The sequence below is a fragment of the Temnothorax longispinosus genome, chromosome 2, assembly GCF_030848805.1.
Source record: "Temnothorax longispinosus isolate EJ_2023e chromosome 2, Tlon_JGU_v1, whole genome shotgun sequence".
Lineage (NCBI taxonomy): Eukaryota > Metazoa > Arthropoda > Insecta > Hymenoptera > Formicidae > Temnothorax > Temnothorax longispinosus.
Window position 1 is genome coordinate 17,105,691 of NC_092359.1, and position 20,847 is coordinate 17,126,537.

The following is a 20,847-nucleotide window of genomic DNA, read 5'->3' on the forward strand; positions in this document are numbered from 1 at the left end:
GTTGCTATAATGGAATTTCCGGCGACTGGCAAACAATGTTCGGTGGCGGACTGCAAATTGTTGGACTTCTTGCCGTTTGTTTGCGAGCATTGTCAGGCCACCTTCTGCAAAGAGCATTTCAATATAGTATCGCACAAGTGTTTAAAAACGAAGACCGCAGAATCCGTTGAAGAACAATTGGCAAGCATTCTGTGCTCTAATGATTCTTGCGAGGATACATCGCTGCTCAAGTGTATCAAGTGTAAGCGGTATTTTTGTGTGGCGCACAGGCATCACGAATGCTCGGAGCGCTCGGAGCTGAGTAAAGCGGAGAAGACACAGAAACTGAAGAAATGGCAGATATCAAAGAACCAGTTTGCAGAAGCAAAAGCTATAGTGGATCAACAAATCGCGGAGAGTTTGAGGAAATCCAAGAATACAACACTGGCAAATAAAGTACTATTACATGTTATATAAAACAGAAAATATATATTTTAACGGATAACGTAAGCGTAGATGTGTGTTATACATATTTTTCTCTGCTTGCAGGTACAACTCATGCGTGTGAAATGTTCCGCAATTGGTCCCAGAAATGTACCAACGAGCGAGAGAAGTTACTTCCTTGTGCATTTGCCACTCACAGTTAAAAATAAACACATAGGCACGTCGAAAGGCACCTACGTCAACATGCACTGGACAATTGGCAAATGTATAGATTCAATAGCGGACACACTCAAAGTTCGGAACTATATTCCGAGTAACAATAATACAGCCACCACGAATAAATTGAAACTCTTCCGTCATTCTACCGGAGATCTGATATGCAACGAGATGGACACACCTTTGGCAAAATTATTTGAAGAATCTGCTGTTTTCGACGGCGAGCGAGTTATCTTGGAATATTCTGATAATGTACCTAATAATGTAATAGATCCATCTTTGTATAAATAAGTATTGTATGTATGGTATTTTGTTGTAATGAAATTTCTGCAAAAGAGAGTAATAGGCAACAATCCACTAATTGGGCAACTATTAAAAAAGTATGATTTTTTTCGTGCCACTTGTGATATATGGAATTTTATGATTCTCTGTCGACATAATTTGACTTATCGGTAATGGCGAAAGAACAGCTTTGTTAGAATATTCTGATAATGTACCTAATAATGTAATAGATCCATCTTTGTATAAATAAGTATTGTATGTATGGTATTTTGTTGTAATGAAATTTCTGCAAAAGAGAGTAATAGGCAACAATCCACTAATTGGGCAACTATTAAAACAGTATGATTTTTTTCGTGCCACTTGTGATATATGGGATTTTATACGATTCTCTGTCAACATAATTTGACTTATCGGTAATGGCGAAAGAACACAGCTTTGTTAGAATATTCTGATAATGTACTTAATAATGTAATAGATCCATCTTTGTATAAATAAGTGTTGTATGTATGGTATTTTGTTGTAATGAAATTTCTGCAAAAGAGAGTAATAGGCAACAATCCACTAATTGGGCAACTATTAAAACAGTATGATTTTTTTCGTGCCACTTGTGATATATGGGATTTTATACAATTCTCTGTCGACATAATTTGACTTATCGGTAATGGCGAAAGAACACAGCTTTGTTAGAATAATACTTGTTTATTACAAACTAGAAGGTTTTATATCAGTTTTACATTTATTCTTGACAAAGAGACATCTAAATGCATTAAACAAATCATTTATACCAGATTATTGTCAGATTTGTTGTAAAAAAAAGAGAGATATTCTGACTTTGGCACTGGACGTTTCTTGTCTCATATACACGAGTTATGCTAATATAGCAACAGAGAAATATAAATTAATAATATTGTATTCAAATAAATGTGCGCTCATGATTTCATAATACAGATATGGCATCGCATACACTACGAGTGAATGAGAATCACCATTAATAATTATCAATATCGTAAGTTCAACAGTGCACGTACATCCACTTATTTATAGGAGAACAATACATTCGTAATTATCAATTGTAAAAGAAAAAGTATAGAAGCAAAAATTGCTTATATATATGTTGCTCTATGATCGAACGCGTTTAATGCTTAAAAATATTTAAATGTAGGAAAAGAAATCAAAATAATCCGACGATTTTACACCTAGCTAATGGAGCAAATTAATTTCTGAAGATTCAATTACACAGATGATACTCTAATCTCAAATTCATTATGTTCTAACTTACATATCTCAATGGAAGTAACATATGCGAAAATGTGCACACGACGTTATCGTTATCTGAAGTCTTATGAAACAAGCTCCTATGTCACTTATTAATATTATTAATAGTACATTAATATTAACCATTAAAACAACTTTGTGTCATTGTGCTGCAAATTATGGAATTCATACATTGCAGTAAACTACGCGTCAGAAAGATGACATCAGATCTGAATGTTTTAATTTAAGCAAGTTACTTTTGCGTAAAGTACATTGCATGAAGTACATATATTGAAATCGCGATGAAAATAAAAAAAATTTGAAAGATTACAAATTGGCTCGATAGAAGAATAATAACGCTCGAGAAACAGATGTTATATGTAATCATCAAATTCAGCGATTTTTCTATAATGCTATGATGTAGCGCAATGTAACATGCTTATTACAGAATTTATCATGGTAAATGTCTCTCACTTTTGTCTTTAATTGTCATTTCGAGTTACCAGTCGCATGTACAGGAACCGAATGCATTAATCGTGTCCCGTGCAACATTCACAAGAGCATGATCGCATGACACGTGACTCGCCGATGCAAACGCGAAGCATTTCAATCATGCAATTAACTATGTAAGCAAGAAGGTATGCTTTCCTGAGTATTAAAAAGAGCTTTTACCGCTGATTGTGAACGCACACAGGACACCATTTCTGCACCCGCGTATGTAATATAATCTTTATGCAAGATCTTTATCGATGCCTTCGATCGCGAACGTATCCTCTAGCGTACGAAGACAGCTCGTCGACTGCCGGCGACGTATTATCCTTTACTCACGTACAGGTGAAAGTAATTCTTGAAATAAAGGACGAGCTTGATGAGGGACAAAATGCACAGTATATATAAAGAGATCGCAAAGAGAACGAGGAGTGCCATTCGCGCGTTTATATTTGTCTCTGTGTCCTGCGATCCGCGCGATCGGCCGCCGCTGGCCACCTGCCTATTGGCCGCAGAATGTATCTGATAACGGTAGGTGGCCTGAAGTCAAGCTCAGGAATGCCAGCGGGACTTCTGCAGCTCGATCTGGCCCTCCAGCGTTTTCGCGAGGTAGATCACAAAGAGCTGGCTGAGCGCGATGCCCAGAGCGATGCCAGCTATCGTGTAGAGATTACGTTCCGCCCAGCTACGCACGATCTCGATGCATCCGCTGGTCCACACCTTCTTGCTTGCTTCCGACACTGGTAACATCTGGACTTTGTAGCCACACATTATATTTACAAGTCCGCTCTGTGAAAGTTGAAATTATTTTATTTGTACAGTGTCAAATAGCTTTCAATCTTTGGTTTTCCATACATAAATGTGACAATGTACGTACGGATATATCAGTAGCGTTTATGCAACAAGAAAACGGTACACCGCAACGTTCCACACTGGGGCTAGTGCAATTGAAATATTCATTCTTCCCCCAATCTAGGTATCCCTCTTGACTCAGGCCACAACACTTGAACTGCAACGTAAAATTTTACGAATATTTTACTGAGTATACGACATTGGATAACTTGTACAAATGTATTTTTCATCATTGTTAATAATTTCATCGGTAGTCTACTTCTTGCTGGCCGAAATCGATGAAATTCTGCAGATCCGGATCTTCTCTGTACGTCTGAATTATTTTGTCCGTGAAGGACTCTTCCAAGAGGGATTGCAACGTGTGCGGGAACACAAAACCGACGATCGCCACACCCATCTCCAAAAGGAAGAATACCAGAAGACACAGCGAGTACTGGAAAAAAAAAATTATTCGGTTGGTCAATCGCGTGTGTTTCGCGCGGCTTGAAGGAACATTCTTGTATACAGAATACTAACGAATTTAAGAAGGCATGTGTTTTCGCGAAGGGCTCCGACGCATCCCGCAAAACTAACGACGAAGACTACTCCGCCGGCTATCAGCATCACCAGGGAGATATTCAGGACCACGTCGTAGACGTTCTCCACCCTGACAGATCCAGTCGCCTGCCATTTGTCTACGAACGCGTAGAGACCTACGCCTATTAGCAGTCCGCCAAACAGCTGGGCATAAAGAAAAACCATTTGAATACAATCATCGCCGTTTTTACATCAGGTTTGTTTTCTGTTGCCGCACTTGCTGGACTAGTTCGAGAGGTGTACATATACATTGAAGTATGAGAAACCAACATCAGATTCTCACATTTTAGGGTATGTACAATTCTTGAACTAATGTAGCTCGTTTAGCAATGGAAAACTAACTTATTGATTATCTTTAACTCTCGTTCCATTTTATCTAATCCACGTAAAGACGCATGGAGATTTCAGCTAAGCAAACAATTGGAGATTCGAAAGTGACACAAATGTGTCATCTCTATATACGTCTGCGAGGAAATTGCGAATTCGAGAGTACGCGGTGTGGATCAAGCGCGACGCGAGGAACGCGGAAAGACGAGTCCACGGACGGAGTTTCGCTTACCCAAAAGACGAAATTCAGCATGAAGATCATGTACTTCACGCACGAGCTGACGTACGTGAAGTTGTTGCTCCGCCTGCGATTATTCATCATCGTGCCGCGGCGGGGGACTCGGCGAATATCACAAACGATCGGCGTCCTCGGCGACGGATCCTCACGCGTGGCGCGTGACTCGCTCACTCGTTTTTACGCGTCGCGGTCGTCTCAACTCACGGCGATGAGGCGCAACCTGGGTCGACGCATACTTCGGTAGCCCCCGCTCGTTCCGCCATTACGCCGTTCTCCCGTCACGACGTTCCGGCGTTCCGTCGCGCGAGTTCGAATCGCGAATATCGCGATCAGCTGTCCGTCCGTTCCGCGTTCCGCGACGGCGGGTCTGTTGCAGGCAGTGGCAGTGGATTGTGGAAGTGGAACTAAACTTGTTTCCGATTATTTTTTGAACAATCGCGTGGCAAAGTGCGGCGACGGATTAATCGTAAATTGAAGCTGCGTCGCACGTACCTCGTGAATTACAGTGAATCTGGAATCTCTCGGAAAAAGGCATAATGACATCCATGCAAGATAGTAAGTTCGGCTTTCGAAATTCTTCGACGCGTTTTTGACGAAAAAAGCTTGACTTATAGGTTAAGACAATTGTGTATTGAGTATTCCAATGAATATTTTGGTTTTAAACCAACTTTTACGTAATTTTATTATATATTTGTCACTCACGGATAATACGTTATTTTTAGCTTTTAAAAGGAACAGGATACTTTGACAGACACTTGGCACGAGTTAATAAGGTTTTTCTAACCTATAAACCGGGCAAACAAAGAATATTAACGTAAATAAAAAATCTTATACTCTGCTCTTTTAATGTTTAATTAACATGTATATTTAAAAGTTAATTTTAAGAGGAAAGGAAAGAAAATAATGAAGTAAAAGAAGGAAAGAAAATGTAACTAAAATAGATTTAATATATCAATACTTGTAATTTTTGTCTTATGACAAAACTTTTACGAAGTTGACGATTAAAATTAAGTTTATTTAATCAATTTTATAACATTTTTTGTGGTATTTCCTGCCATATGAAAGGTAGTTACGTAGTAGTTACAATAGTTACATAGTAATCTAATTAAGAAAATAAATTTCAGGAATGAAAGTCAAACGTACGAACTCAACCTGCGACACATGGTCAACCCGAGAACAATTGTGTCTCGCGTCAAGCGTGCTGAAGTCTGGAGATCAGAATTGGATGAGTGTGTCCAGGTCGTTGAAGTCATTTGTTGAAAAGGAACCGGTAAGGCCTGCAGACTGGTTCTCTCAAAAGTCATGCGCCATGCAATACGCTTGTCTACTGGAGAATGCCGACACGCCGAAGAGGAAGAAGCGGGAGAGCGGGGAGACCACCAGCGAGTCCATAGTCAGAAAATTGACGCAGGAGAGAATAAGCGAGCTGAGCCAAAATCTGACCCGTCAGAAAGAAGAGTATTTGCAACTCAAGGCGGATATAAACCACCTCAAGTCCGGCGCGATAAGCGACGAGAAGCTGGAGAAGATGTGGCTCGATATACAACAGGAGGAACGTGAGTCGGAGCAGAAGGCACGCACCCACATAGCGTGGCTGGCGAAACGTCAACAGCAACAGAAGCAAGAGATGAGCTCGCCGTCCGTCTCGACTTCGATCGTGAATCGCAAACACACGGAAGGTGTGACGGAGGTGGCGCAGGAATCTGGGGCGACGGAATCGCCGGCGGAGAATGACGAGGAGAAGAAAAGTAACAGGGGCGGCAGGTCTCCGTTGCTGACGAGTCTCCTGAAATCTCCCAGTCCGACCACTCAGACCGTGCAGTCCTTTCCGTCCACTCCCGTTCAAGTGAGCTCGCCAACCATCACCAGCCTACTTGGGTCCAGCCCTAAGATGTTAAACGCGCAACTGGCGCAGAACGTGTCGCCGCAATTGCAGCAGTTGGTGTCGACGGCGATAGCCAGCGCGAACGCGGCACCGGAACGGCCATCCGTCGGCGCTCCCACGCTTTCCATGCTGCTGGAAATGCCGGCGAGCACGCAAAGAGGACCTCTACCGAATTTGCAAACGACATCGTCCAACGCGATCGTGTCCCACGCGCAGCAACAACAGACAACCGCAACCGTGGCCGCCACTACCCCTGAGGTGCGCAATTTCCAGCAAGCCGTGCAATTGCAGGCCCAGGTTCAGCAAGTGGCTGTTCAGAACGAAGCGGCGACAGCGACGACGATATCGGCGACAGCTCCGGCGACTGCCGTTTCGGCAAATATACCCGTGTCGGAGAACATGGTGCAGATAATTGACCACATAGACGTGATGCGGAAAGACATAATGGCGGACGTGATAGATAAGGACGAGATAAACGACATCATCGACGACATCGAAGAGTTGATCAAGGAGGAGATAACCGGTAGCCCGCAGACGTTGGACACAAGTGGCTCGACAACGACGACGACGACGACAACGGCAGTCATCGGCGGTCTTACGAGTGTACCCCAACAAGCGACGGAAATGCCGACAGCGGCAACGGGACCAAGGCCGCAGCCGAGGGATGTGGACGAACCCGTGTCGTTATCCGATTCGCCACAGAGCGAGATGGCGATTGAGGAGATCGATTCCAGTACCTCGAATATCGCCGAGATTATTGGGACCGTCGCCATAGATCCGCAGGAACAAAAAATTATCGTCGCGGAGATCACGGAGACGGTATCAAACACATCGGAGACGAAGTCCGAGACGAGTATTTGTGATAAGAGGGCGACTTTGACAGAAAAACTCGTTTCGGAGGTAAAAATCAATGACGAAGAGACAAGTAAGGATGCTCCAACGGAGGAGAAACAACAGGATGTTGAAGCGAAATCCGTGGACGCCTCGTCGAACGTAGAGCCTGAGGAGAATAATTCTAAACTTCCGGACGAAACGAAGGAAACAATAGACGAGACCATGGACGAGGGAGTAGAAGAGGAAGAGGAAGAGGAAGAAGAAGAAACGGAAGTGACTGCGCCTGATGGCAAAGAGTCGCCCGGTAGCATTAAAGAGCAGAAGGAGCCTCTAGAAGACACTGAAGGTAAAACTAATGCGGGATTAGATCAATTAGAAATATATCTGGCGAAAATTACAGGGGATCAGCAGGACGTGCCGTCCGCGGAGATTGTCAGCGTCTCTTCGGAGGTGACGAACGACCTACCCAGTGGTACTGAAGACACGGAAAAGTCACAGGATATCAGCTTGATCCTGGAGGACGAGGAGAGCAGCCAAAGTATGGGGAGTAAGAAGAAAGCAGTGGCGGAAGAGCAGGTCATCGAGAACACGGCCGAAAGCACTGAGTCCTTGGAATCGTTCAAGGAGGAATTGGTCCTGGTGAAAGAGAAGATTGTCGTGGAGATAAAAGAGGAGCCCTCGGTAAAGTCACAGGCAGAAGGAGCGAACGAGGAAACATTGGAGATATACACTGACGAGTTTAAGAAGGAGGAGGTCAAGGACTCTTCGGAAGATACTACGAGTTCCATCTTGCAGGATGCAGAGGTCAAAGAGGAGGAGGTCGGCAGTGAATCGGTCGATAGAAACGAGGATACTAAGCATGTGGTAACCGTAGAGGAGACGAAAAGTGTCAAGACTGAGCCAGTCGAGGCGACGACAACCGACGCGGAAATGAGTATCAAGCAAACGGAGAGTGCGGAAGTCAAGTCCGAAGAACCAAAGACTGAAACGGCACCGGAAGTTACTGGTTCGTTCCACAGGAAGAGCCCGCTTCACGGTCTATCAGAGGACAAGAAAGAGACTGTGGAGGTGAAGGAGGAGAAAGGGGAGAAAACGGATGTCAAGAAGAACGCGGAGGGCGAGCAGAACATAAAGAAGGAGATGGAATCCACGGTCGTGGAGGAGCCTGAATTGGACGAAGAGGAGTCCCCGTTGAGCAAACTGAACAGCGGCCGGGCGATGAAGACGTATTCCAAGAAGCAGAACGTCGCCGTAGACAGCGAGCCGGAAAACGAAAGCACTGGAGAAGGCGCGGATTACCGTGCTTGGAAGAAAGCGGTCATGCTCGTCTACAATCGTCTGGCCACGCACAAGTACGCGTCGGTGTTTCTCAGGCCGATCACGGAGGACCAGGCGCCTGGATATCACTCGGTGATCTTTCGACCGATGGATCTGTCGACCATCAAAAAGAACATCGACAACGGCACGATTAGGTCGACTATGCACTTTCAGAGGGACGTCATGGTTATGTTTCAGAACGCGATTATGTACAACAAACACGATACGTTTATCTATAAAATGGCAGTCTCGATGCAAGAGGAGTGCTTGCAACATATGCAGGTAAGGAAAATATTCTGTTTATTAGTCATAACTGTAATTTATACTTTTTGCTAACGGCTGCTGTGACATACTTGTTTAAAAATGCGTTAGGAAACTGATTAGAGGAAAGCAATACAGTACTCGTGAAAAAATCGTTAAAGCCGGGCTAGAATATTTTTTGTATCATATTCTCTTTCAGTGTGCATTTTATTGTATTTTTTTGAATGTATTTCAAATTTTCGAGCGTCACTAACGTGTGATTTATTTGTCAGATATTGGTGCAAGCAACGGGAGAAGGAACGTTTCGGAGAGAGACCAGGACTGCTGCAAGCAGTAGCAGCGAGGCAATCGAGAGCAGCCTTAAACGGAAACGAAGTCACATCACTCCGAGTCCCCACGATACCGACAGTCCACGTTCGAAAAAACGCAGAAAATCCGAGAACGATTAGATGATGTTAACAAGTTGTACAGTTGTAAAGATACGCTCGTGCGTGAAAGCAATTGAGAGCGAAAAAGTGAAATGTGGCAGAGATATTTTTCAGACATTGATTAAGCGGTACCCAAAGCTTACGAGAAAAGTTTATTTGTGATATAATCATTGTATAAAATTAATTGATCTCCCTCGTATTTTGTAAGGTCAGTTACGATACAACTATGTGTGTGACAACTGAGATAGTTGTAAATAGTGAGCTGTAAAATTTAAGCATTACAAAGCGACACTTCTTTCAGTTCAATTTTTCTGTTTTTGACTCTCTTTATCTTTAAATATAATAAGAAATTATATTGATAAAAAAAAAGATAGAGGTAAGAGTAAATCTGTTTCAAAGGTGTCGATTGTACAGTTTTGTTTTCTGCAAACGTGTATAATAAACAAAAATTCAACAAAGGATTAACGGTTTTCTCGAAACCAGGTCCATAAAAGAATTATCTCGCATCGCGATAAATCCGATCTGCGGTACCTGCAAGAAAAAAACACTACACATCTCGTACAACTCTTATAATTGCTCGATTGATTATCCGTAAAAATTCGCCAGTATGTCAAAACAATAATTTTGTAAAATGTGATAAATTGCACGTGACAATTGCAGCGGTGCGCGATTTCTATGCGAAATAGGAGGATGGGCTACTATTGCGCTTGGGGGGACGCGAAGATGACGTGCAGCTCCGAGGAAGAGGGTTATGAAAATCGTACCTCCGACGTCGGAGAAAAGAGAGGAGGACGCGCTTCGGAAACCCATGGGGAAGCTGTGAGCGAAGCGTAAAACGAGAGAGAGCAAATACATAGCGCGTACACGACCCTTTTTATGCGCGGGCCATAGAATGATTGTTCGTGATGTTTAAAGCCACCGGCTCCGGCTCCACCGATCTCGGACGATACCGATCGGCAATTCTGGGCGGAGGACGAGCTGAGCAGCTCGGAGTCATCGCGGCAGAGATTAACCGCGAAGAGAAAGCGTCGGCATAGCGTTTCCTACAGGAACCGTGCCGCGAACAGGAGTCGTTCCTGCATTCCTCGTCCTTCGAATTCCAGCTCCGATTCGGTCGCGGAGACCTCGCCTAAAAGTAAACTTTAACGCGCTTCTCCACCTTATTGTACGTTCCATATTCGTCGCGCAATTACTTAATGTTAAACTACTGGACACACTTTTTTTAAATGTGTATATATATATATGTGTATAATTATCTGTGTCTAGTTCGCAGAACACGAAGACGTTGGTTGAACCCTAAAACAGAGAAATTACAATCGGGAAAAGCATCGTCTACTAGTATCGAGGAAACGGTTTGTACGTTAAACACAGTAGTCTCTTCGGAACACCATCAGGCTGCATCCACTTCTGGCTCAGGTCTCAAAAGTCGTGAAGCGATCTTGGCGCATGTAAATCATTGTGAACGAACGAACAAGTCACGGAACGTTAAGAAAGCAAAAAGATCACGTGGCAAAAAATCTAAACAGAAGTAGAATCAACAATATCCCAGTAATTTTGTTACTGGGATAATCAGAAAATTTCTTTATAGAAGAGGTAAATCGTGTATACATTTTATCTCAGACCGCTATTATAATATGATTAGTCTTGAAGAAACTATCCGAATTATTCGGAATAAACGAATTATTCAAAATATACGAATTATTCGCCAAAATAATCGAAACTTTTCAATCCGCGCCATTAATTCATGAAATTAATTTTTAAATACGAACTTTCTGTTTCTTCATATTCTTTCTTTTATTCGAACGGCAAGTGTTCGTTTGCGAATTAGTTATTCGCGATTATCTATTTTGTTTTGCAATTCGTCTATTTATTTCTCGATTTGCATCGGAGAAAATGAGGCGGAGAACAGTCTGTTCACTCCAGGTAGAACATAAAGCTTTTAATGACGTTATCATGACTTTCATTACATAAAAGTCACTTGAACGCTACTTTGACATCACTTTTGATCTCATATTTGCGTTTTGCCGAACCTCTGCTTAGCTAAGCGCAAAGTAGCAATTGAATGTGATTGGTTCTTATCATTGGATCCAACCAATTACACTTAATTGCTACTTTGCGCTTAGCTAAGCAGAGGTTCGGCAAAACGCAGTCATTATGATTCTTTTTCTCTGCTTGCATGGGTTTCATCCCGGCCATTCCGCCCGCGCTCGCCTCAATCGCTCTCGCGGCACGAGGCGGAAACAGGCGGAGGTTGGTGGAGGTTCGAGGATTCAATTGTTCACAGAGGATGCGCAATTGCGCAAAAAGAGCAGCGAGCGTGCGGATTGACATTCGCGACTTCGTCGGTCCGGCCAGGCTGTGGGAATCTCCTCGACGACGATGAGCTACTTCGCGAACAACGACTGGGGCAAGAGCCGGTATCAGGATCTGAGCGACTCGCGCGTACGTGGTGGTAAGTTCGGACTTGGGACGCATCTCTGTGAAGATGTTAGTCGAACGTTACGACTCGTTACGTGGCTTTTCGCTTTTCTTGCTCGCGAATGAATCACCTCGTCTGAAACGCTATATCAATTATCACGTGTTGACGTATTGCATCCTGTCTTTGTCTTTCTTTGCGTTACGTCGTTGATGGCAAGCCGCTAATGAGACCATCCTGCCGCCATGCTTACCGGGAAACTCCGCGTCACGTGGTCGTGTTTGAACACACATGTGCATCATAATATTTTGTAGTTCTACTTATCACATTTGCAGAAATATCGATTGCATTATAGATTTATATTTATTGTATTTAGAGTCATATTTGTTACTTTTATTATTTTTATAAAGTTATATTTATTACATTTACAGATATATTGATTTCACGTACATTTCTTGCTTTATTAATGTATTTTTTTTTTAATCTGCTTTGTTGCATAATTCCTTTGCTGTGTTGTGAAAGTAAAAGTGTAAAATTGTAAAATTTTTTAATATGTTAAAATGTAATATGTTAAAATAATCTCAAAGCCATACATATCTTGCATGTAACTATTTTTTTTATTTCTCATAGTATGCTTTTTTCATTGCTAATAAATTTTGACATGTTATTCCCATTGCAGGCCCAACTGTACGCTCTATACTCTGCTGCACCGCATTGGGCCTATGCTCGACGCTATTGATTTTCTCGTTATGGAGCTCCAATATTCATCCTCCAATCCATTCCTATATGTTCCATTTTGACAGACAGCAGCCTCTGTTATACATCATCTCCGATAAATTCTTATCGTTCGGTCTCGACACATCTTTACTTCGAAGAATGAATGAATTGCCCGTCGGACAGGAAAAATTTGTCAATTTGGCCCGTCACTTAAGCCCGGCTTATGTCAGAGTGGGTGGAACCTCTGCGGATTGTCTGACATTTGTTCAGGATCAGGTCGGTTTGTTAAATATGACATTCTTTATAAGTAACACAAAAAGATCTTGCAAATTGTGATACAGACTTATTCACTTATTCTACTTATTTTGAGATTATAGAACGAAATTAATTATAAAACCACTTGGAGCTTCAATCTTGCTGTTTTAATGCACGCATGACTATTTCAGATGGAACAGAGCTCTTCTGAGAAGATCCTCAGTCCCGTAGATGGTCAGGATATCAGCAACTTTACCATATCCAGTGCGGATTTGCTCGCTATCTATGATTTTACAGTGAAGTCCGAGTTACGAATGATCTTCGATCTGAACGTGTTGCTCAGAAATCCAGATGGGTCCTGGGATGACAGTAACACACAGGAGATTATCGCGTTTGCTAAGAATCAAGGAATGCTACTGGATTGGCAACTGGGAAACGGTAGGCAACTTTATAAACGCGAAAAGTCAATTATATGTGTGTAAAATGTGATTGATATATAAATGTCAAATTAATAATAAGTTAAGAAAATTTTAATTACATGAGAATACCAGTGTAAATATTAATTTATCGCAAAATATGTACACACATATAATTGATATACAGAATGGTACGCGCACATACAACCTCTGATACTTATTTTGACATTTTCAGAACCAAATTCCTTTAAACACGTGTTCAACGTGACAATCCCTGCGACCGAACTCGCGAAGGATTACGATCATTTAAGGGAATTGCTAAACGTAGCAGGATACGTCGACAGCATCCTCGTTGGACCAGAAGTGAATCACGTCGGAGATGGCGTGGGAGAGTATTATGCCAAAACGTTTTTGAGTAGCCAGAAGAACACCGTGAATTACGTCACTTGGCATCAGTATTACCTGAATGGACGAGAAGCTAAGGTCAATGATTTCGTGAATCCTCTCACGTTCAACTCATTACCAGCGGAAATTAATTCCCTGAGACAATACATTGTCGAGTCAGGAAAAGACGTTCCTACGTGGCTATGTATGTATCTTACGTCGTGAGACTTAACGTTAAGATATTGAATTCATTTGCAAGTATCACTTTTCTGCCTTCAGTTTCACTCTCGAGAAATTATTTCTCTAAATCATAATGTTATTATAATTACATGCATTAAATTATACATATATAAGTCTCTAAATTTGTGATAACTTCTCTTGAAAACTGCAGATCTTCCGATTTTAAAATATATATAATATATATATATATATATATAATATATATATATATATATATATTTTTTTTTTTTTACATTATTCATCACTCGCACAATCTTTTTAGGATGGATTTTTCAATTGCGAATATACTATTGCATAACACAAAAGGCTGCATTCAATAGAAGATCTAATTTATAGCGGAGACCAGCACTGCGTTTGGCGGAGGTGCGCCCGGATTGTCCGACAGATTCGTAGCCGGATTTCTATGGTTGGACAAATTGGGGTACAGCGCTAGGGCGGGATTAAACGTCGTCACGAGACAATCATTATTCGGCGGGGATTACGCTATGGTATCGCCAGATCTCACGCCAAACCCCGACTGGTGGGTCAGTGTCTTTTACAAGCAATTCGTGTCGGAGAGGGTCCTGCGATTGGTCACGCCCAATAATTTCGGCTACGTACGATTGTACGCGCATTGCACGCCGAAGAAAGCGCTGATCGGCCGAGTGCCGGCTGTCACGCTCTATGGAATGAATATAGCCAAGATCGCCGCCTACGTGGATATTCCAGAGTTGTTTATACAACCCAGTAAAACCGTAAAGATTTTCTATTACGCTCTGACCGCCGATCATTTGCAATCGAGGTACGTATAAAATAGTGATCAAATGAAACTTTATAACGGATATTAAGCTGATTGAATGGCAAATTTGAGTTACATTCGTTTTGCAGCGAGATAAAGTTGAATGGCGAAGCTGAAGCGCTGAGGCTGCAACCGAACGGAGATTTGCCGCCGTTTCGACCTTTGATATTGGATCCTATAAATCCCGTGTTTTTACCACCACATTCTATGGTGTTCATGATAATTCACGGTATTGATGTTCCTGCGTGTGCGACATGAATAAAGAAAGCGACAAATCAATTTTACAGGACGTTTATATTGTATGTCTTATACATTATATTAAACATTTATATTATATAGCTTATGTTACATATTTTTTACAAACTCTTATCAACAAGGAAGCTTGTACAGGCATATAGAAGGCGTTTATCCAGTAGAAATTATTCGCCTACCGTGTGACGGTTCTCGGTTCACAATCCGCCTTTTTTTACTATCGTTTTTTGAAATAATAAAACATTACATTGCGCTATAACGGGCAATAACGCAGCTGTCTCGGTTGCACCGTGAGTTTACATGGCTAATTTATTTTTCTACTGCTTATGATATTCCTGTTTCAAAGAACACTTTCCGTTTATATCTTTAATATGATATATGTATATTGTGCTATTTTCACTCACTCGAAGGATTTTAGAACTTTCCATACGCATAAGGACTAACATAAGAAGTTCATAACCATTATATCATACAAACAGCAAACGTACAATAGCGAACAATATATAAATATCGAAAGTAAGATAATATTATACAAAGGAATGATATATTTATACATCGAGCGAAAGTTCTTCGTAATGAGACTAGTATTATCATTACTACTAAATACTCTCTCGGTTTCTGTGAAAACGTGTGACACTCAAATCGGGGAATTAAATGTTCAAGACGATAATCGTCATCTTGAACAATCGACACGATAATTGTGATAAAGTTTCGCACGAGTACTCAATACCTATAATTGCATTATAAGTTTCCATTATTATTCTACTCCGCGCTGGAGATCGTAATAGTTTTCCCCTTAGGATCGTCGAATCTGTCCATCGTACGGATATCCATGATCATAGTCAGCGCCCATATCATAATCAGGCCCAGTATCGCCGTAACGAATATTCCCGTCCAAATCGGTATACTGGTAAAACCGACGCAGTCGTACGCATCACTGAACGTCACGTTCTTGGGATCGATTTGTACTTGCATATCCGAGATGCTCAAGTACGCGGAGCCGTTTCCGGAGAATACAGTTTTCGGCGTGCAATGATAAGAGAAATTGAACGGGAAGGAAATGTCCCGCCTGGTAAACAGTTCTCCATTGTTGCTCGTCTCGTAATTCACTCTGTTCAGCGTGTAGTAGCCGACGCTTTTGATCTGGAAGAAGAACTCAAGTGTCATATCGCCGATGTTCTCGACACCGGTGAACTTGATGGCCAAGATCACAGTTTTCTCATCCTTGGTGCTCCGACTTGATGCTCCGGAGACTTTGGATTGAACAAGTTCCACATGCTCCGACTTGTCAGATGCCTGCAACAAGATACTTTAATTGTACCTTCAATTACCTTTAATTTCTATTTGTCTAATTGATCGATATCGAAGATGTTCGCGCTTTTCGCAAGTTTTTCCCCATTTATCGCTTAATATACAAGTATCATGAAAAAGGCTCGAAGCTTTATGAAATTTGCTTGAAGATTTCTTGCGCAGTATTAACGTTAGATTGAACAATGTTGTTTACCCTGAACAACAGTGGCTTAGCGGAATACAGAATAATTCTGTCTGTTTTTATCTTGAACTCCGTAGAATTGTCCGCAACCGCTTCTCTCTTTATCCGTTCGGAGTAGCTGTAACGGCACTGCTTTCCCGTAATCGCTATGCACGAATTCGAATCGATGTCCTTCAGGGCCATGTTGAGCTCGTGATCATCGTTCATATCTTCTATCGTTTTTATCTCGTAAATCCGGTAAATCTTCCGGTAAACTACGTCCGGCGTGATGACACATGGGAAATAAATGATCTTTGAACCGTTGACGGCGTTCGACAGCACCTGCAATAGTTGTAATATTCATAACAATTTCGTCTTATAATCTCTGGAAAGAAGTAATCGATATAACTGTGTTCTACGTTCTTAATTATAATTATTGCAATTAATACAGCACACAGGGACATACGCCTGTAGGATGGAAAATACATTTGTAGATCATAATGGAACAAGCTAAAACGGTCCTAGCACATTAAATGTTCCACGCAAGATCTATTTGTCTTAGGTACACTTTCTTCTTGTGTACCTTCTACTTTCAAATTGGAACTGTACATCCAGAAACCAGTCAAAAAGGAGTGTAAGAAATGAGGTAACACATTTAAACTTTGTGACAATATCATAACGTGAACCAGGTGCAATCTGCTTGTCGAGATCCTCCTTTTCTCGGGGTTCTTTCCTCCTCTTTTCCCCTGTTCCTCCCCGAAGCTCCGAGTAAAGCATCCTTTTTACAGAGGTAGACGAATAACCAGGATGGAGACCAGCAGGGGACGACTAACCTTGCTGTTCCGCAGATCCTCGACGCACAGCTCCTCGGCGATGATCGCCGGCTCGGTGACGTTGAGCTCGACCAGGCCGCCCAGGAAATATTCGGAATTCAGCTTGTGCAGCGGGTTCGACAACACCACTCGATAGGCCCCCCACAAGCTATACTTCTGTAAGATACTCTCGTAGTCCTCGTGCGGACACCAGATCACGGCGGGCGTGCAGGCGCGGACCGAGTCCAAGTGACAGACGACGACGGCGAACAGCGCGAGGAACGGCGCTGCGCGGACCAGGCCGCCGCTCGGCTTTCCCGTCATCCCGGAGGTCGGAGTTGAGGCCAGGTCGAACGAACGCGAACTCACGCTGAACCGTGCGCTGAACGGTGAGACACGGTGACTCGGTGACTGAGACACTGAGAGCAGAAGGCACTCCGCGAAGCACCTGACCACTACCACCTCGTGACCGCAGACCGCCTGTGACGCGTCACGTGACCGATGCACTTCCGGATTTCGAAAAAGCGCCCCGCCTTTTCACGATTGTATAATTTCTTTACGTACGGATCGTCTTTGCTGTTTCGTGAGAAAAATCGCGATTAATGGAATTATCTTATCTATTTCTCGAACGAGAGACGTCGAGAGAGAGAGGGAGTGAGGGAGAGTATTCTTACTTTCAGACTTCAGGCCAGTCGCGCCTTCGAAATTGCGCTGAATTGCGCCTGTATTATTATATATTTGCTCTGGACGTGGAAAGAAATTTACGAAATTTATCGTAAACGATGGCTAATGTAAAAACCGAGAAAAAGACCGTCATGTACTCCGTAAATATTGTTGTTATTAAATATTTTGCATGATATTCCAGTTTAAACAATTCTGTCAATCTTATATTGGTCAGATGTATACGAAGAGCTAAAAAAAGATAAACTGTTTGCATTTTATTTGACAGCACGCACAAACGATTGAGAAACAAATTTAGGACCTTCCCTTTATACCATATACATTTATTTTCGTTTGTGTTATTATTCATGTATATTTATTATTGTATTTAGCAACTGCAGCCATGGAGCACAGTCGGCGTTTTGCCGTGCATGGAGCAGGTCGCTGGCCCTCCGGTTCCAGCCAGAGTCGGAGAATTCTATAAGACCCCAAGACCACATCCTTGGCGTCCTACTTTGGGATACGAGATCGTAGAAGCAGCTCCCTTGTGAGTGACTAATATTTCCAATGTTCGAAAGCACAAGCCGCAATTTAAAGGTGTCACGCTATTTTTAGTGTACAAAAGATAAAAATTATTTTCAAGAGATTACACATGCTCTTCATAAATTGTAAGAAAATATTTTTCAAATATATATTTTAATAAATAATAAAATATATGTTATATGTATAAATAAGAAATTATTGTATATACTCCTCGTACTGTTTTAAAACATATTTCTTTTATTCGAATTCATCTTTATTTAGGCCTGCGCAACCCGTAACGAATCTACTGGTGGATGCTTGTCGCACGTCGCATGGATTGGCGACGGAGCCGCTCAAGTTCCCGAACTTGGTGACCGGTTTCGATCGCAATCCTTCGCACGCGGCACGTGCCGCGCTTTATACGCGGTATACACCATGTGACTGGGTACAGGACCAAATCAAGCTCTACAATGAAGCGAATGCGAATAGGAGCTATTCCGAAAAATTGCGCAAGAGCACTGCATGTTGCGTGCGGTAGGACTTGAAAATTATTCCTTAATAAATTACATATATGTGATTTGAGGGTATTTCCCGAAATATATCGTTGCTGTAACATCTACCTTAGAGAAGCCGACGAAAAGGTACAGGAGGGACAAATAGAGAGCGGCCGAAAGCTCGGAGAAAGAATCACAGACATCACTTTCTGGCGGAACGAAGTGGCGTCGGAATTGGAGAGATTAATCGTAGAAAACGGTAAAATGCAGGAGTGTCGTCGCGGCTTGCAAGTTGCGATTCAAAATCACGAGGGACAATTACATATCGCGCAAGAATGTCTTTATCATCGGGAGTCGAGAAAAGGTTCTTCGTTTTCTGACAATAGATCGTAAGAGATACAATGATGTATCAAGATTGAAAATAAACAATCAATATAAAAAAGAAGAATAGAAGAATCTTGTAGAACTGCATCACTTAGGGGAGATTCAATTAAATCAGTCAATATTAATAGGTATTGATTTGGTACACGATGAGGTCGAGAGAGCTTTGCTGGAAGAAGTCGAAACGGTGAGAAATTGTGAGAAGAAATTGGAACAGTTCGTGGATAGATGTGCCAATCAGGTACGTTGTAGGCTTGTCGATTGCAGTCGATCTTGAAGAACTCGCCCTATGATGCCTTTCAGTTAACAAACGGTAGAGCTGCCCAACATCAGCTGCAGATTGATGTGCAGAACAAAGAAACGGCGCTAGGAATCGACAGCGTGTGTCACCAGATGAACAATTTTAGTCGAGGCTTGCAATATTACGGTGGCATAGAAAGATATAATCCTAGGTAATTAAATTTTTTATTTATAGATATATCTCTCTTGTAGTATTTAATTTGGGAGAACGGAAGACTAAAAAAAAAAAATTTTTTTTTCCAAATAAATTGATATTTGTATTTCACTTTACTAAATAAGATACGTTATTCCGTTCTTCATACACTTCATATACTTAAACGTTTCTCTACTGACTGACACATGACTGAAGCTATAACAATTGCGTTTACAGTGTTATCGGAACTGAATCTTGGGCGGAAGCGGCAAACAGTATAGTGAAGAAATCACAGACAGAGCGAGCAAAGTCGCGCAAATTACGGAATGACGTTGACAGTGCCATAAACGCGGTAGGCGAGATATGCGAAGCTTGGACTGAAACCAATAAAGCGCTGGACAGACGAATCAACGAAATGTTGGAAGCGAAGGAAAAACTACAAACGCATTTATATAAGGTAAGAAACATTTTTATTTACGTAAAGTAAAAGCTGAGATGGAAGCTCGCAAATAGAGGCATGTATACATTTTTATTAACATTATTAACAGTATGAAAATCCAGAAAGCGTCTAAAGATATCTGAAAAGATCGTAAAATCTTCATAACAATCTTTAGATCTTTCTTGTCTAAAATCTTATGTGCTAAATTCAATATTACGTATGTGAATATTTTAGATTCAAGAAGAGATTTTCGACATCGAGAAAAGCATGGTATTAATGCAAAAAACTATCGCTGATAAAAGTTCAGCATTGAAAGTTGCGCACACGCGGCTGGAAGCCAGGACGCATCGTCCAGAAACTGAACTGTGCAAGGATCACGCCCAACTCAGGTTTGTTAGAATCATTTACGTATTCACTATTCAGACAACAATATTTGCACGTTTTACAGGATGATCAAAGAAGTGGAAGATATTAATAAAATAGTATATGATATGAATATGAAACTGCAACAGTATGAGGCGCAACATCAGCAACTCTTACGTACGAGATCTAATTTGGAAAGTAATTTGCAGTCTAAAGTAGATGCATTATTCATTGATAGAGAGAAATGTATGGGACTCAGAAGGAGCTGCCCAATTTCGTCGACTGTGAAATACTGAGTGTATACATAAAATCTTTACAAATTTTATAATGCAGGATACATATACAATATACATATTAATAGAGATACTAAAAAGTTTGTATTGCAAGAGGTACTAAGCGAGATGTTAAATTAAATTAAGAAGACTATTAAAA

General features: G+C 41.7%; 6 protein-coding genes across 8 annotated transcripts; 4 read left to right on the forward strand and 2 right to left on the reverse strand.

Annotated features, from left to right (window-relative positions):
• Positions 1-9: 9 nt before the first annotated feature.
• LOC139807946 (AN1-type zinc finger protein 1) lies at positions 10-2,648 on the forward strand. Its single transcript, XM_071769464.1, has 2 exons — positions 10-435; positions 529-2,648. The coding sequence occupies exons 1-2, from the start codon at positions 10-12 to the stop codon at positions 928-930; spliced, it is 828 nt and encodes a 275-aa protein (XP_071625565.1). The 3' UTR covers positions 931-2,648.
• LOC139807945 (tetraspanin-33) lies at positions 1,734-4,927 on the reverse strand. Its single transcript, XM_071769463.1, has 5 exons — positions 4,652-4,927; positions 4,033-4,236; positions 3,776-3,949; positions 3,542-3,673; positions 1,734-3,453 (listed from the first exon to the last, which is right to left on the reverse strand). Exons 1-5 carry the CDS (start codon positions 4,739-4,741, stop codon positions 3,217-3,219), a joined length of 837 nt encoding a protein of 278 aa, XP_071625564.1. The 5' UTR covers positions 4,742-4,927; the 3' UTR covers positions 1,734-3,216.
• Positions 4,928-4,994: 67 nt separating this feature from the next.
• Brd8 (Bromodomain containing 8) lies at positions 4,995-9,843 on the forward strand. 3 transcript variants are annotated; one of them, XM_071769444.1, is made up of 4 exons: positions 4,995-5,212; positions 5,380-5,471; positions 5,782-8,975; positions 9,227-9,843. In XM_071769444.1, exons 3-4 carry the CDS (start codon positions 5,784-5,786, stop codon positions 9,401-9,403), a joined length of 3,369 nt encoding a protein of 1,122 aa, XP_071625545.1. In that variant the 5' UTR covers positions 4,995-5,212; positions 5,380-5,471; positions 5,782-5,783; the 3' UTR covers positions 9,404-9,843. The 3 variants fall into 3 exon arrangements, with proteins under 3 accessions (XP_071625545.1, XP_071625546.1, XP_071625544.1); XM_071769445.1 differs by lacking the exon at positions 5,380-5,471 and having other exon boundaries at positions 5,782-7,722; positions 7,777-8,975; XM_071769443.1 differs by lacking the exon at positions 5,380-5,471.
• Positions 9,844-11,580: 1,737 nt separating this feature from the next.
• On the forward strand, positions 11,581-14,926 carry LOC139807939 (heparanase). The gene is made up of 6 exons (XM_071769455.1): positions 11,581-11,834; positions 12,478-12,791; positions 12,962-13,208; positions 13,422-13,775; positions 14,147-14,591; positions 14,678-14,926. Exons 1-6 carry the CDS (start codon positions 11,762-11,764, stop codon positions 14,844-14,846), a joined length of 1,602 nt encoding a protein of 533 aa, XP_071625556.1. The 5' UTR covers positions 11,581-11,761; the 3' UTR covers positions 14,847-14,926.
• On the reverse strand, positions 14,864-17,595 carry LOC139807947 (uncharacterized). Its single transcript, XM_071769465.1, has 3 exons — positions 17,145-17,595; positions 16,345-16,653; positions 14,864-16,136 (listed from the first exon to the last, which is right to left on the reverse strand). Exons 1-3 carry the CDS (start codon positions 17,445-17,447, stop codon positions 15,603-15,605), a joined length of 1,146 nt encoding a protein of 381 aa, XP_071625566.1. The 5' UTR covers positions 17,448-17,595; the 3' UTR covers positions 14,864-15,602.
• LOC139807941 (tektin-3) lies at positions 17,563-20,838 on the forward strand. The gene is made up of 8 exons (XM_071769456.1): positions 17,563-18,330; positions 18,588-18,839; positions 18,931-19,163; positions 19,312-19,421; positions 19,484-19,632; positions 19,851-20,070; positions 20,287-20,441; positions 20,501-20,838. Exons 1-8 carry the CDS (start codon positions 18,215-18,217, stop codon positions 20,709-20,711), a joined length of 1,446 nt encoding a protein of 481 aa, XP_071625557.1. The 5' UTR covers positions 17,563-18,214; the 3' UTR covers positions 20,712-20,838.
• The last annotated feature ends 9 nt before the right edge of the window (positions 20,839-20,847 follow it).